At 39.4% G+C, this 16558-nt stretch overlaps 1 protein-coding gene across 6 annotated transcripts; it reads left to right on the top strand.

Annotated features, from left to right (window-relative positions):
- Positions 1-4578: 4578 nt before the first annotated feature.
- LOC147326232 (KN motif and ankyrin repeat domain-containing protein 1-like) lies at positions 4579-15866 on the top strand. Of its 6 annotated transcripts, none has more exons than XM_086301326.1 (11): positions 4579-4634; positions 5729-8283; positions 8570-8722; positions 9244-9352; positions 9445-9594; positions 9718-9805; positions 10398-10617; positions 11582-11724; positions 12702-12902; positions 13169-13267; positions 13367-15865. In XM_086301326.1, the coding sequence occupies exons 2-11, from the start codon at positions 6009-6011 to the stop codon at positions 13427-13429; spliced, it is 3501 nt and encodes a 1166-aa protein (XP_086157452.1). In that variant the 5' UTR covers positions 4579-4634; positions 5729-6008; the 3' UTR covers positions 13430-15865. The 6 variants fall into 6 exon arrangements, 5 of the variants coding, with proteins under 5 accessions (XP_086157452.1, XP_086157453.1, XP_086157448.1 ...); XR_015130428.1 differs by lacking the exon at positions 4579-4634 and adding an exon at positions 4684-4978 and having other exon boundaries at positions 12702-12906; positions 13367-13384; XM_086301327.1 differs by lacking the exon at positions 4579-4634 and adding an exon at positions 4685-4978 and having other exon boundaries at positions 10401-10617; positions 13367-15866.
- Positions 15867-16558: the final 692 nt, after the last annotated feature.

Here is a 16558-nt window from a genome sequence, read left to right as displayed (position 1 = left end):
ACAAATCCTACCATGTGGATTCATGGATTTTTTTTTCACATTCTGTCTCTCACAGTTGAAGTGTACCTCTGGTGCAAATTACTGACCTCTGTCATCATTTTAAGCAGGGGAACTTACACAATCGGTGGCTGACTAAATACTTTTTTGCCCCACTGTATGTGTGTGTGTGACAGAATGCAGAAATCTAGCTTTTGAACATATTCCAACCCCCCAAAAAAGACATATTATGGAATTTTCTGCAACTGAATATTTCATTAATTTTGGTTGGTCTTCCTTGAGTTTGGCCTCATTGGCTCAGTGGGCATTATAACTTACAACTCTTGCACCAATTTTGAACATAACAATGAAGCTGAAAAAATGTAGTTGTTCACCAGCATCGCAATTCCATTACTTTTTATCATGGCTTACCTTGGTGTGGTTTGCAAAGTGCTTCAGAAAGATGAGGGAATCTGTTTCTTGCACCCATCCTGATTTATTTCCACTACCAGTACTTCCTACTGGTCCATCTCTGACACAGAGGTCTGCATAATGTGGGAACACAAACAGTGGAGGAATTGTGTTGCCAATGGCATTAACCGCATATACAAATGCGACCAGTGAACCTCTCTCTGCTGATGTCGTTGCCCCAACTTGTTTAATATAAGTTAAAGTAATAGTGTGGTAAGTTGTAACATCTGCATTATTGTTACAACTAACCCAGACTGTTGCTGTTACAGCTGACCAAGACTCCTATAGCCATGAACTAGCTAGCATTACAGCCAACGGCTAAAACATTAGCACTAAAGACCTACACAGAATATATCCCCATAGACATACAAATAACATAATTTAAGTTTGATGAGTTTAACTGCAAAGCAGATAATGCTATCACAAATTGAAATAAAGTAGAAAAACTTACTTTTTGGCATACAAATTACTTTTTTTCATGTTAAATTGTCTGTATTTGACAAAATGTGCTGATTTTTCACGTGTGATAGCAGAACTGAATTGGGCATGCACAGGATGAGTCACATCATTTGAAACTTAGCCCTGATTGGAGAAATTGGAAGTGTTACAACTGACCCACGTTACAACTATCCCCGGTCTCCCCTACTATGTCACTCATGCAATTAAAGCACACTTTACTTTGCTCCTTCACATCACATCACTGTTTGTAGTAGAGATGGACTGATCCATATTATGTATCGGTATCGGTCCTATACTACCTAAATTACTGGATCGGATATCGGAGAGAAAAAAAAATGTAATCCGATCCGAAGTATCACAAAATCAGAGAAGAATCCCAGAGAAGTAAAGCAAGTGTATAAGTTCATCCCTGAATGTTTGCATAGTATTTCCATGTTAAGCTTAACAACTGATATATGGAGCCACAGCTGGACTGGCCATTGGAGTTCCATATTGAGGCGAAAAGGAAGTGATTTGTCCCGTACTTCAGCTAGAATTAAAAAATAGACACAAAGCTGGAGTTATTCTGTCTTTGCTGCGCAGTTGCATCTACTTCGCTCATTCTCTCCCCCTTGCTCTCCTGTTATTACTTCAAACATGAAACTGATCAATGATCAGCTGATCGGCTTTTCTGCTGCAAGTCCCGTCTTTCTTGTTTGTTTATCGCCCACTTTGCGCTAGCAAGAGGAGACCAGTGGATAAACAACAGCAACACGTTTAAGCGTGATAAGCTGTTGTTAGAATTTATTTAATATTACTTTCTAGTATCAGCTGATGTTTGCTGGAGCCACAGCTGTAAAAGCTGCTGGTCATGATATCCGTTTGGATATGTGGTGAGAGGGAAGCATGAAGATGAAACCAGGAGATGGAGAAACAGGTTTACCTTCTAGGTGACATGAATGAGTTGAAGGAAAGTTATGAACTGTTTCTGAGAGACAAATAACACCAGGATTCTTTTCTAAGTAGCTGACGGCTGGTAACTGTGCAGGGGCGGGTCTAGCAAAGTTTTGTCGGGAGCCAGGTTGGGCATTAACAGGGAAAGGGGGGCACAAAGAAATATTTTTCTTTGTTATGTCATTTAAAATTTTTGAATAAATAATTATCTGAATCTTACAAAAAAAAGTGGTCATCTGATTACATGTATTCAATTCAATTCAATTTTATCTATAGTGTAAATGTATAGAATCCATTATTGTATATAGTAACTAATAAGTCTAATATACACCCTAGTAAGCTATAGTACTTTTTCCTTTGGGAAGGTACCATCTGTGCAGTCTGCAATTCTGCTGAAGAAAGATATTGAATCTATTTAATTACTGTAGAAAAATAATTGATTTCTGTGCATTTGTTTTACACTTGCATTAAATTAAAGTTGATTACATCGATTAAGGGGGTGGTTCCCTAATATTTTTGCTGGGAGTTGGCAACCCTATTTGTTAGGTAGGTAAGTACTCTTTAAAATACCAGAATAGGGAGGATGGTGTAGGTTTAAATTTATTAGATTGATCAGTGTTGCTGAACTATAAAATGTTTTGGGTGGAGTGTATTTTGTGCATAAAGGTATAACAGAATAGCTTCAGTCTCTTGTTTTTTAAAACTTGAGTATGAACTTATACAAAATGCAGCAAGATATTTATAAAAAAAACTGTTTTATTGATTACAAAATACGTTATATCGGATTCATACCGGTATCGGCAGATATCCAAATTTATGATATTGGAATCAGTATCGGACATTAAAAAGTGGTATCGTGCCATCTCTAGTTTGTAGGGCTTTTCCATTTTGCTGGTGGCTGCAGTCCCCTATCCAAACCTATCTGCTCCTGTGTGAAAAAGTAATTGGCCCTGTTGTTAAATCACGAGTTAACTGTGATTGATAACATTTTGTGGATAGCACTAGCCTCAACCGGTCCTGATTACTGTCGGACCTGTTGAATCAGGAAGTGACTTAATTAGAATCTGTCTGAAAAAATGAAATATGCTAAAGGATCTTAAAAATCAACACATCTCGCTACAATTTAAAGGAACAAGAATAGATGAGAAGCAGAGTCATTGATATCTATCAGTTGGGCAAGGGTTATAAAGCCATTTCTAATGCCTCGGGACTCCAGCAAACCACAATGAGAGCCATTATCCAAAATAGAGAAAAATTTCAACAGTGGTGAATCTTGGCAGGAGTGGCAGGGCTACCAAAATTACTCCAAAAGTGCAATGACAACTCAACCTGGAGGTCACAAAAGAACCGAAAACTGCACGCCTCACTTCCCTTACTTAAGGTAAGCGTTCATGAGTCAACAATAGGAAAGAGTCTGGGTAAAAAGGGTTTCCATGGAAGAGGTCCAAGGAGAAAACCACTGCTGACTAAAAGGAACACAAAGGTTCATATCACATTTCTCAAAATGTTTTTGCAAGACTTTTGAGAAAGTATTCGGTGGACTGACGAGACAAAAGCTGAACTTTTTGGAAGGGTTGTCTCCTGTTACATATTTTGTAAAAATAAGACAGCATTTCATGAAAAGAACATCATACCAGCAGTCAGACATGGTGGTGGTAGTGTGATGATCTGGGGCCATGAATTCTGCTCTCTACCACAAAATCCTGAAGGAGAATGTCCGCCCATCATCTATGTGTGCCATGATGCTGATGCACACTGAGGTTATGCAGCAGGACTAGTCAAAGTCTGGACTTAAATCCAATTAAGATGCTTTAATGGGATGTTCATGTTAAAAAAACCAAACAAAAAAAACCTCTAGTGTGACAGAATTTAAACAACTCTGCAAGGAAGATTAGGCCAAAATCCCTCCACATTCCTACACAGTGATGTGAAAGAGTCATTGCCACTTATCACAAATGCTTGATTGAAGTTCCTGCTGCCAAGGGTGGCACAACCAGTTATTAAGTTTAGGGCAAGAACTTGTTCTCACTTGTTCACAATAAAAAATAAGAAAAACAAATAAATCCTGAAGGGAGCACCTCGAGTTGTAGAATGACGATCCGTTCATTCTACAACTCGAGGTGGATCTACCACGTGGCTTCTCAGTGGATAACACAAAAAGACTGAGAAGTCCAGCAACCTCAGATTAGCCACAGATGAGTCAAGTCAGATAAACCAGCTGTAGAGATAAAGCCCTGTGATGGAACAGGCTGTTACAGAGACCCACAAACACTTGAATCAGCAGATGATTAGTCAACCTTACCTCCAGCCAGAGAAAACTGTAATTTATTTCATAGTAATACCATTTTCATTGGTTCTGCAAAATAAACAGTATTTTTCAGATTGTTTATGTCTCAGTAGTATGCAAATAGCAACTTGTCTGTGTTTTTGATGTTTAGTTTGGATTGACTTTGTACACACCAATTTACTTACACATTTGCTGGGCTTCACATAGTTTTGACTCTTTCGGGGTATCAAGTTCTAAAAAATGTAGAAAAATGCAGGCAGCTTACAAAAAAGATATCAAGTTGTTAAATCCTCCTTTTCCAACTCCACTTGGCTTGCTCCTCACATAAGTCATTATTTTATGCATGTTAATTATAAATGCTATATCAGATTATATTATATTAGAGTAGATTGTTGTATTATATATATATATTAAATATAGATTTCAGTAATTCTTTAAACTGACTTTCTATGAAGGGAGAAGAAGAGAGGAAGCCTTCTCAAAACACCAGCATGCTGAGAACCGAAAGGTGCTTATCAATGAAAATGTGATAGGGGATAGCATTGCAATGACAGTGTGTTGAGGCTAAGCCCCATCCTCCTGTAGTTGTGCAGAAATAACCATGTCTCAGTATTGCATTTCCTTTATGCAAGCACTGTAATGTTAGCTGTTATCGACTGTCAGACCTGGGATGAGAGAGAGAAGGAGCTCATACGAATGAGACAGCAACACCAAGGTTCAAAGTTAATTTGATGTGTTTTTCTTTTATTTGCAGACTTATTCAAAGTTTAGGCTGAATGAAAAAGGAATTAAATCATTATTGAGATATTCTGAAACACGTTCAAGGTTTTTAAGTCCTGAGGAATATGTCAGGTAATGATAACTGATATAATTACCACTAACCTAAATGCTTTAGAGTCACAAAAATGTTTGTAATTTGTACATGCTTCTGGAAGTAATGCATGAAATGTACTTTTTGATAATAGGGGTTGTATGATGGAATTTATTGCAATTCCAGCTTAATGCATTTAACATTTACTATTTAAATATAGTTATAGGTTAGAATTGTGTTGTCCTAGGTATTTTCTTTGCTTTTATATTCAGTGGCTAAAATACTTGGAATATGTTTGTGGTTGAGAAGTCCTGCCAAGAGAATGGTTGGGCATTTACAGGGAGAGTTGCAGAGTAATTATAGAGTGGGCTCAGTCTATGTAGAGAGAGACATACCATTGGGAGAGAAGTAACTACTGAAAAAAGTGTCTGCAGGATTGGTAGACACTCCTCTCTCCCTCCTCCCCTTGTGGGACAGGCTCAGAGAGATTAGAGTCAGAAACATTTTGAAGTGAAGGAAGGCTTGAGACTCAGAGAAATGGTCACTGATCAACACATACTAAGGTAAGGGAAGAGTATATAGCCTAAAGCCTTCAAGATTTTACTGTGTATTCATGATGATTCATGATGATTAAATGTTATTTAAAACTTAAATTTACAACAACTTCTTATTTTCTGTAAGATTTATTTATTGTATTTTTTTAAAAGATTTTCCACCTTTCTGCATAATGTTTGGTCTGGATTTTTGCTGTTTTATTTTTATTCTTTTGCTTCCCTGACTACTCTTTTCAGAGAGGAAGATTAAAGTACAGCTGTCCAACTATTTAACAGGCCAAAGCACTGGTTCCCTAACCACCTTGAAATTGATTACAGTTATCAGTCTGAAGTGGACTGCATCAAGCGTGTGGACAGTTTCTGAGACGCCGCCACCATTAAGCGACTAAGCCTAAAAAGGAGGCCCAGGGTGGCCGGCAGTAATGTGGACAAAACGCAGAGGGGCATTGCATCTAGTCAGTGGTATTCTGCAGAGTCCTTGTCATCATCTAGTGCTGATGATTCAAAACTACTGGGCATGTCCTCTGCAGCTCGAGGTAGACCACCTCTTCCTCCACCACATGGTTCCTTGTTGGATAATAATAATAAAAGAAATGAAAGTCTGGGAACCTCTCAGATACTAACTGAGCCAAAGCCTCAGCCAGCTGCACGATCTCTCTTCCAAAGTCAAAGCCCTGTGATGGAGAGGGCCTTTCTGGAGACCCACAAACCCTTGAATCAGGAGGTGACAAGACTTTCTCCACCCCAGCCCTATCCCCGTCGACGACTGGCCAGCTTTGGAGGTGTGAGCTCCCCTGGGTCACTCTCACCTTTCACTGGCCTAGGTGCATATAATCAGAACAATAATGGCAATAAGCCTACTGGCACTGGACCCGAGGTCCAACTCGGCTCATCCCTGGGCAGTAGAGGCAGCACAGGCTGTCTGAGAGTAAGTCCACAGAGCTCAGGTAGAACAACTCCAGTCCCCATGCACCTGCAACATGTCCGTGACCAAATGGTGGTTGCGCTACAAAGACTGAAAGAGTTAGAGGAGCAAGTGAAAATCATCCCAATCCTCCAGGTAAAGATCTCAGTCCTTCAGGAGGAAAAGAGGCAACTAAGCTGTCAGCTCAAGGACTTGATTGAGAGAGAGAACGTCAGTGATGTAACCTGGAACAGCCCGTATACCATTGAAGGGTCTGAAATTGAGATCAACAGAAATACCAAAAAAGATCTTGAAGTTAAAAGTAGCTGCACAGATCTGAAGGAGGTTGGGCGATTGACCAAAGACATGCGAGAACTGGAAAGGTCCATCAAAGTGGGACAGTTGGGAACATTGCATGAAAAATGTAACCCTCTTCATGACAAAACATTTAAGTCAGTCGCTGTGGGAACTGACAACGATATGGATATCATCTTGTCTAAGCCACCAAAAGAAAACAAATATGCATACACTGAGCAGGTAGAGATGAGGTCCATTGCAACAGAAGTATCTGAAGTCAGTCTGGGAATTTACACAGAACAGGAGGCAGAGCGTGATGCCCAAGAATTAATAAACAGTGCCTTAAAGGAGAGAATTTGTCACTTAGAAATAGAGTTGAAAGAATCAGCTCTGGAGACGGAGTTGATTCGTCTGAAACTGGAACTTCAGGCTGCAGGAGCCAGGAACCGGGTTGACAAGGCCTGCTGTGCCAGACCGTCCACTGTAAGCATAGGCTCAGATGCAAGGCCACACACCAAAAGCCAGGGAGTGGGTAATCACACAGAGCTCAGAGATGCTTCCACAGGCGAGGAAAAGGAGGTAAAAACTGTAGGAGTATCCTGTGCACCTATGATGAGGAGTATTTGCACAGGACTGGATGTACCCATGAGCCTCTGGGAGGTCAGGGAGCGAGTGGAGACCAGCGACAAGGCTGTGGAAATGCACGTTTTTACAAACACACAAGGAGTTGGGACAGAGATAAGGGTATGTGATGCAGAAAGCAACACAGAGGCGCCACTGGCAAATCTGAGGTCCAAGAAAGAGTATTGTTCAGTGGCTTGTGGGGATTGTTCTGTCGATGTGACCATTTGCGAGGCAAAGGAAGCAGTTTCACAGTGTATGACTACAGATCGAGTCAGAGGAGTTGAGCTCGGAATCATGGTATCACCCCAAACAGCATCGCAGCGTACCAACACTGTATGTAGTTCAGTGTCTCGCTTTACCAACACCAAGCACGCCTTCAGCACTGACTCCAGCACGAATACGCTCCTCAGCACCCAAGACAAGCACACCAACACCACTCACACTTCAACTAGGACAGTATCTGTAGGCAATAGGGTCCGAGACGTCAGATGCACCACAGAGACCCGAACAATCGGTGTAGGAACTGCAAATGCAGTAGAAAGTATTTCAAAGCAAACACCAGAAGCGGTCACCAGGGTAACTCGAGACACTGGAGTTGGATTCACAGACATTAATGAGAATTTCCTAGTTGGACTGAAAACTCGAAATATGGCATCCGGACCGTCCCATCTACCTGACCCTGTCAAAACAAAGAGTGTTGGTGTAGGGGAAGGGCGGATAAGGGATTTTTCAGTTTCATCCAGGACACCTGGACAAAATTTCCAGAAACCTGCACAGTTACAGTGGGACCATGAGCTGAACCATTACATCGAGAAGTTGCAGAGGCTCCTCAGCATGGAGCATGGGGACCTGCTCACAGAGGACTGTCCTGATCATAACAGTGGCCAAGGAGATCCCAGCTCCTGCAATAGAAAACCTATGGCACAAGGAGGGACAGACATCCACATGTTCAGTTCTCAACCAGCAGGTAACACAGCAAACCAAAAACATTGATTCTTCATAAAACATTTGCAAAGCTGATACCAAATTTCCTGCTAATTTATTACTATACATTCTGAATAGGTTGAACAGTTTGCGCTTGTATTGCTTGCATTATTGCTGTCATTTGTATAGAATGACATAGCTCCAGATTTTTACACATTAAAAAAAACCCTTTATCTACACAAAGTAGGTGATGCAATTAACATTTTTTTTTCAAATCTGCAATGTTATATTTATACGTTTCTGTCTACTATTATCTTACTTTCATGCAGCAAACAAAGACTCTCAGTCCCAGTCTCAACTTTCACTTGTCTCCTCTAAGTGTGACAAAGCAAAAGCAGGACTGTGTCAACAGAGCAGTAATGATTCAGAGGTGAAAAGAATGATTAAAATGATAGAACAGCAGACGTCCTCTGGTTTACAAGGTAATATTTTTATTTATTTATGTTTAGTTATAAATCCAAATCCTTTTTTTCATGAGATATTTAGTAAATATCCAGTTAGTAGGAATTTTGTCTCAGTGAAGGAAGTTTAAAAATCTTTTAGTATAAAAATATTTTATTTTGAAGCCACTCCCAGCGCCCAGTTTAAACTTGAACTAGGTTCAGGGGAAGTGGCTGGCTTCAGCTGGGCAAGTTCCCTTTTTGAGGGATGCATTTGCGATGTGTGGAATGATATCTGGTTTTGGAAGACGTTGTGTGCCACATAGCACTTTGTGGCTTAAGATCTAAAATTGAACTGCTTTGTGGGAGGAGCTGGTGTAAAAGAATGCTTTCTCTTTTCCACCGAGGCTTTTAGATGTGAACGAATGCATAAAGAATCGTGTGTTTTCATATACTCTGAACGTGACCTAGCTAGCCTTGTAACTGTTTTGCTATACATGCATTTAATGCAACATACTGTGTGATTTGTGTTAAGAATAAAAGTGCTTTGTGCTCATTTCTAGACAGGTCAGATAATGCTGGTAAGCCAAGGAATGTAATAAAGAAACAGAATGGTAACCAGTGCTGTAGTAGCAACAGGCAGAGCATGAAGTTTCTGGGTGTGACTACAGGGTAGGTGTCTAATGTCTAAACAAATGTTTTATTTCTGAAATGATGGATGTGGTATGTTCATAGATATTAAGCTCTTGTTTTATTGTCCTTAGGCTGGACCCAGTGTCGAATTATGAGCATGATGATGTGGACAGAAAGATAAAAAGAACATTTAGGGAATCTCCTCAAGATGTTGCCCAATCACGAAAGGAAAAAGACAACAAGGGATCAAAAGGAGCTGCGAGAGTGTATACACAGCAGAGGTAATCTGGGAGAAAATAAAACTGCAACAATAAAAAGCTTCGCAACAGCAGTCTGCATTACTGTGGGAGTCCTTTCAAATCTGAACTGACATCTAGTAACCAATAGAATTTGGTTATTTTCAGACGTAGGATGAGCGAACGGATGTTTTTTGCTTGTCAAGCCTTAAAGACGCACCTGAGTGATGACACAGCTTTATCCAACAGGGAAATGGTATGTTTTGTTTTACTATATTCAGTATGAGAGCCACTGAAAGTCACCACGGGCCTTGTTTGTCTGTACGTGTTTTGATTAGCATGGGTGCGGAGAGATGCTGGGCCATGGTGGTTGAAAGTATATCGTTTCTAAAGAAGTATCCTTGCCATTGGATATGAAAAGAATTCGTCAGTAGAAGAATTTTTAGCCATATCATTTGCTTCAACTTGAGAATGTTTTTCTTTCTAAGTGAAATAGACTACTCACTTTCACAGTAAAATGCAAAATAGGTAAGAAGAAGTGGAATTCAAGGGAAGTATATCAGCAAGGTAACTCTTGACAGCTTCCATTGTGAAAGCTGAAACACTAAAAAGAATAACAAGAACTCTCGACATGCCTTTTTATGTTTGAAATAATGACAGATTCCTCTTCTTTTATGATGTCTTTTATAGAATTGTTGCTTTATGCTGTTTGTCTGTCTTCTTTCATTCACATCCCTGTAATTATGGGAGGATTGTGTCTATTCAGTCCTGATTGCTCTACTAAACTAATGTTTAAAAAAAGAAGTGCTGTTTTTGCATATATAATGCATCCTTTTTTCCTCTTGCAGCAGGACTGTCTGCACACACTCCAGCAAGAGTGGTTCTCTGTGTCCAGCCACAAGTCAGCATCTCCTGAAACTGTAGAGGACTACTTATCTACGTTTCAGGCCATTTCACCTTCAGTATTGCAGTACATAGTTAATATGGCTGACGGCAATGGAAACACAGCTCTACACTACAGCGTTTCTCACTCGAACTTTGGCATTGTGAAGAAATTGCTTAATCCAGGTACATCACCACACCACCCCAAGTACATATTGTTTTTCTCTGTCCCTCTATGTCACGAGAATTAAGTTTATTTCTTTGCAGTCTGGACATGCTTAAAATAAGATTACAGACAAATTATGCTGCCAGGGCTTTTTTTAACTTCTACAAAATGCCGCAAGAGTTGTCCTTTTAATTTGAATCTCCCAGCAAATCAGAGAAACAAGCAAGCTCACAGTTTTTTAGGGTGGAAACGCCTTGTGTAATTCAGCTGTACTGCTCAGAAGCCCATGTATAATCTGGATTTGTCATATCATATGAACATTTTAGTATTCTTTCTAATAGCCACTAGGTGGCGAAAATACCAGCAGCAAGCGAATTCTGTGTGTGGTAAGATACAAAGTGCTCCTGTCAAAAACGGGAAAATATTGATAAAAAAGAAGACCCTGGTTTCTTAAACCAGCATGGGCAATATAATACATTTTTGACTGCTGGGTAGCTGATAAACGAGATGGTGTTTTTTGGGGGGAAAATACGATTTTTTTTTAAATAAGAAATTATGTGCTGGAGATTGCCTTTTGAAAATCATAATGGCTCCTTTCAACCATTTTTCCAGCTGTGAATGAGTATGAAAGGGATCGAAAGGCAGAAACACTATTCTGGACAGTCACTTAATTATTTAGTTTGTCAGGACAGTTTGATATTTGCACTGGGTGCCCGACTGAACAGCTTCTGTGTATGTATATCACTCAGAATATATATCTCTAAGCGCCAGCCTTTTTCTGTGAATCTATATTGCATAACAGTTTTGTCATTTTTAGTCACTCACCACAAAAGCTTATCTGGAACAGGTCTTCCTTACAAAATAAAACTTGGCATTTGTATGATTAAAACAAGTGTGAATTGTTATCAGTACAAAATAATATACATTCTTCTTCCTCTTGCTTGTTTTTTCCACTGCCATCCATTTGACCGCCAATCACTACAGAGGTGTGCAACGTGAATCAGCAGAATTCAGCAGGTTACACGCCCATCATGCTGGCTGCACTTGCTGCTGTGGATAATCCAGACAACATGAAAGTAGTCGAGCAGCTCTTCACTAAAGGAGATGTCAACACCAAGGCCAGCCAGGTCAGTATGTTCTCAGGTTGTGGGTGAGGAGTGGTTAGCTGGCTCTCACATTACACTATAGTTTAAGTTTTTTACAAACTAGTTTTACAATTTTTTAAAAATTGCTGCAGCTCTCATGGCTTTCAGTCAATGTGGGTATTGTCAAAATGATTTAATGCATCACTCAACCTACTCTCCTATGTGATGTCAGAAGATGAAACATAGGAGGAACTGTGTGCAACTATTTTATTTTAAAGCAACTTTCCTTATAAGATGATTGACTGATTTTAATCTTAATAATTTTTGGAGTTTATTTTATGTAGACAGATAAATGTAACTGCTTGCATAAATATAAATACAATGAAAACAGTCTTTCCTTTGTCTTTAGCTGCTTAAAAAAAATCCTGCAGATATCACAGCACTGCCAAACAAACGCCTGATTATGTGCGTCAGAATTCCTCACAAAGTTGAGATCTGCAACTTGTCACTTTTACTGGATATGCACCTCTGAGGAAATGCTACGTCCGAGGCTTGTTGGCTTAGCAACCGATGGCGCAGCTGCTGTGATATGCTGATACAGAGGAGCGGCCACACTCCTACGCGAAAAGATCAGTCCTAAGCCGACTTCCATTCACTGCATGAATCACAAGCTAGAATCTGCAATGCACGTTTAACCTTTTATGTTTGATTACATTTCCTGTGTCCAAAAGAAGAGAGAACAAACCACGAGACTGAGAACATTTTGCAAATAATTCAATTAAATGTAAACTTTCAAAAAGATGAAAATATTCATCCAGTGGCTACATTTGTGTTGTGTAGTTGAAATTCAGTGAATCAATATAAGAAAGAATAAATAACTGAACTAGCTTCACTGTCCCGCTCATTTTTTTTCCCTTCCCCAGTCGTCTACTGACTGTATCTTTATATTTGGAGATGTGTGACTCAGTATTACTTGCCCTGTTTCTTCCTGTGTTTGACTCCTGCCTTCTGCTGCCCAGGCCGGTCAGACGGCTCTGATGCTCGCTGTGAGCCATGGCAGGATGGACATGGTGCAGGCACTCCTGGCACAAGGGGCGGAGGTCAATCTCCAGGATGATGAGGGCTCCACAGCGCTGATGTGTGCAAGCGAGCATGGCCACGCTGACATTGTTAAACTACTGCTGGCACAGCCGGAGTGCGATGCCACCCTGACTGACAGTGTATGTGAGTCATTGCCTCTACTTTGCAGCTTCTGTGAGCCCGGTGGCCTCAAGCTGTGAAGCAGAAGCGCTCTTACTTTGTTTTAGATATTATATTACAAAAGCAGAGAGTAACCATTTGTTACAGAAGACACATTCAGTGTGTCAGGAGAAAACAAAAGGGATAGAAATGGTATGTAATTAAATATACTGAGGCTGTTTATTTTCTGTCTGTTATTGTGCGATAAACAACAGAAGCTCTTGTGGTGTATTTTGTGCGTAAACAGGATGAAAGCACAGCCATGTCCATCGCATTAGAGGCAGGACACAATGACATTGCAGTGCTTCTTTATGCTCATGCCAACTTCTCCAAAGGACACGCAGGGGTATGTGAGTCAATTTTTACATTAACACACAATATAAATGTGTTTCTGCATCTTTTTTTTACATTGTATGCATTTTGGTGTTTGTGTGTTTCTTATCAGGCAACTGGTCGTCACAGTGGCAGGTCTCTTTCTTCTTCCAGTGATAGACACGTCTTTGAATGATGGGATCCCCCCAAACTCTGATTTGATGCTACATGAAACTTATTTTCAGATGATTCAATATCAAAGCCGACATTGTGTATAACTTTGTCAGTTTCAATCTTATCAAGAGAATTCAGTTGAATATTTATCTGTCATAATTCAGCAGTTGACAAAATGCTTTTCATTATCTAGTAGCACGGTATGCATACATGTGTATATGATAAGACTGCTAATTTCATATTTCATACAAAGAAATGTGTATTACAGTAAATTTAATATAGTGCATGTGTGTATATTTAAGGAGAGCATGCAAAATTATCCAAAGTCCCCAAGTTAAGATGCACTTCAGCTGGGATGCTGTGTTAAATGGAAATAAAAGTAGATTGCAATGATTTGCAAATCATTTCAACCCATTTTTTTTTATTGAAGGTGGAACATAGAACACATGTCAAACCTTTTATTCTTATTTTTAAATCAGGTTATTTTGAATTTGATGGCCAGAACATATCTAAAAACTTTGGCACAGGCCATGTTTAACACTGCGGGGCATCCCCTCTTCTTTTAGCAACACTCTGTAACATCTCTTTGTAACATCTGGGAACTGAGGAGACCAGCTGCTAGACCCTCTGGTAGAGGAGAATTGCCTCATTCCTATCTGATAGGCAATTCTAACTGCTCAACAGTTGTGTGTTGTCTTTGTTGTACTTTTTGTTTCAGCATCCAAACTCTTCTATGAAGCCATGCTGCTGCAATAGATGCAGTAGCATGGTCTCAGCATATGAAGTATGCTAAGATTATATCAGCAGCAAAGACATTACATATTTTCCTCTAAAACCTGTACATACTTTTCAGCACTGATGGTGCCTTTTCAGAAGTGCCAGCTGCTGTTTCATAGATACTAATGTCAAAAAAACATCAGAGATTCAGGCTTTTGAGCTGCGTGCTGATAATAAACCAGACGATCCTTCTGATCTTTAGTCTGGAGGATGCAGCATTTATGTTTTCCAAAAAAATCTGACCACAGAACAGCTTTCTACTTTGCCTCAGTTCTCTTAAAATGAGCTTTGACCAGAGAAGACAGCTGCAATTCTGGATCATGTTCACATAGGGGTTCTTTTTTTGCATGATAGAGCTTTAACCTGCGTTTGTGGATGGGACGGTGAATTGTGTTCACACACAGTGATTTCTGGAAGTGTTCCTGAGCCCATTCAGTGATTTCCATAACAGTGATTTCCGAACAAATCCAAATAGTGGCTGTTTTCAATGCCCGAGGGCCTGAAAATCACAGGCATCCACTATTGGATTTTCAGACTTGTTCCTTTCTGCACAGAGATTTCTACAGATTGCAGGAATCCTTTTATATACTGTAGATGATGAGTAAGTCTTCACAGTGATAAATATCATTCTGAAATTGTTCCATAATTTGTATCTTCTAGATACTTCCCATCTTCACTTCTGAGAAACTCTGCGTCTCTAAGCTGCACTTTTTTACCCAATCGTGTTACTGACAAATTCTCAGTTAACCTTTTGTTCTTCCAGCGGTTTCTTTTTAGTATCTCTAAATTTCTGACCTCTTGTTGCCCATTCCCAACTTTTTTGAGTTATGTTGCTCCATTAAATTAAAATTTAAATAGTACATTTTATTTAAACATTTGATTTATTTTTTATGTACTATTGTGAAAAGTTATTGGTTTAAGAGATTTGCAAATCATAGCTTTTTTATTTATTTGTTTATTTTTTATACGGCATCCCAGCAGTTTTGGAATTGGGTTTTACTTGGTGCTAAGGTGAAATTTTGTACTATTTTTAAATCTCATATTATTTGTAAAGTCACAGGGCTCAAATGTGCTGGGGTAAAAGTAACAAAAATTACAAAGTGCAAAATCTTGACCCAGCCCTTTCGTACTTAAAGGATCTGTACCTCAGAAAATATCCATGATACCATAGTAAAGGTTTGCATGACTTCATTAAATATACTAAAGTTATTGACACCATACTGTGTACATTACTATAACTTACAGGAATATAGATGCATGGCAACATAGTTTACTATTTTAAATTCATAAGGATTATAGATTATGTTGAAATGCATGATTACTTGTTGTTTACTGTAAATGTCAAAATACCCTTTTTGTTCATGATTCCAACAAAAGTTCAATTCAACCCAAGTGGCCTTTTTATTTATATGTTTTGTAATCTTTAAAAACTGTTTATTTTTTGGCAAAGCTTTTACTTTATACTATGTAAACAGGGTAAGAAGATGCAGCATAAACTACTACATATCTGTAGCACATCCTTTTCTACCAATCATGGACAAAATGTACAAATAAATATCAGCAATGTAATAAATAAATACAGTCTGACAGATGACAAGATTAGTCCCATGTTTGTTTAATAGTAAGGAATTTTAAGGTAGCACATTATTGTGTTATATGTGTTACACATTTGCTGGAGGAAAGGAAAAATGGAGCCTCTGATAATGTTTTTAGTCACACACAAAGGAAGGGTCACGTGAGCTCTGTCATTGTGTAAGAGATTTTTCAACCAGCTGGTGGATTCAAACCCAGTACCTTCTTTGCTGTGAGACAGCAGTGCTTACCACTGTTCCACCTGAAGTATCTCAACCAGGCTCGTGCCTGGCTGAAGCACGAACACTTCTTTCCTTTTTTGGTTTGGCAGGCACCAATTTTTCTTCATCCTGACACCCAGCTCTTTTACCCTGTTTCTTCCTGTGTTTGACTCCTGCCTTCTGCTGCCCAGGCCGGTCAGATGGCTCTGATGCTCGCTGTGAGCTCTCTTACACAGAAACTACCCACCATTCTCACCTCGTTTCTACCACCTCACCAGGCATTGCCCCCAGTGTTCATCCTGTCCCTTCTCTGTTGACTATGATGTCTATCAGTAAAGTACCATTGCCTTTTTTCCCCTATAAGCAAGATTATGTAGACCTTTTTCAAAAAATGACTATTAATGACTGAATTATTAGGTGAGTTTGTGACCTTAGACTGCAAAACCTGGCCTTGATAACTCATCAGAGTAGTCTTGCCTCTCTTGGCGTTTGTACTACTGGAAATTAAAAGCGAATTTCAGCTTTGAATGAGCTGTAAATCATTTATCAACCATTCAGAATAACCTGTGCCCTACAGTTCT

This window comes from Aulonocara sp. 'chitande type north' Nkhata Bay, linkage group LG7 (genome assembly GCF_057382095.1).
Source record: "Aulonocara sp. 'chitande type north' Nkhata Bay isolate Kocher_YH1m ecotype deep benthic linkage group LG7, A_spYH_male_GT1.1, whole genome shotgun sequence".
Taxonomy (NCBI): Eukaryota; Metazoa; Chordata; class Actinopteri; order Cichliformes; family Cichlidae; genus Aulonocara; species Aulonocara sp. 'chitande type north' Nkhata Bay.
This window is presented reverse-complemented; position numbering and strand designations above follow the sequence as displayed.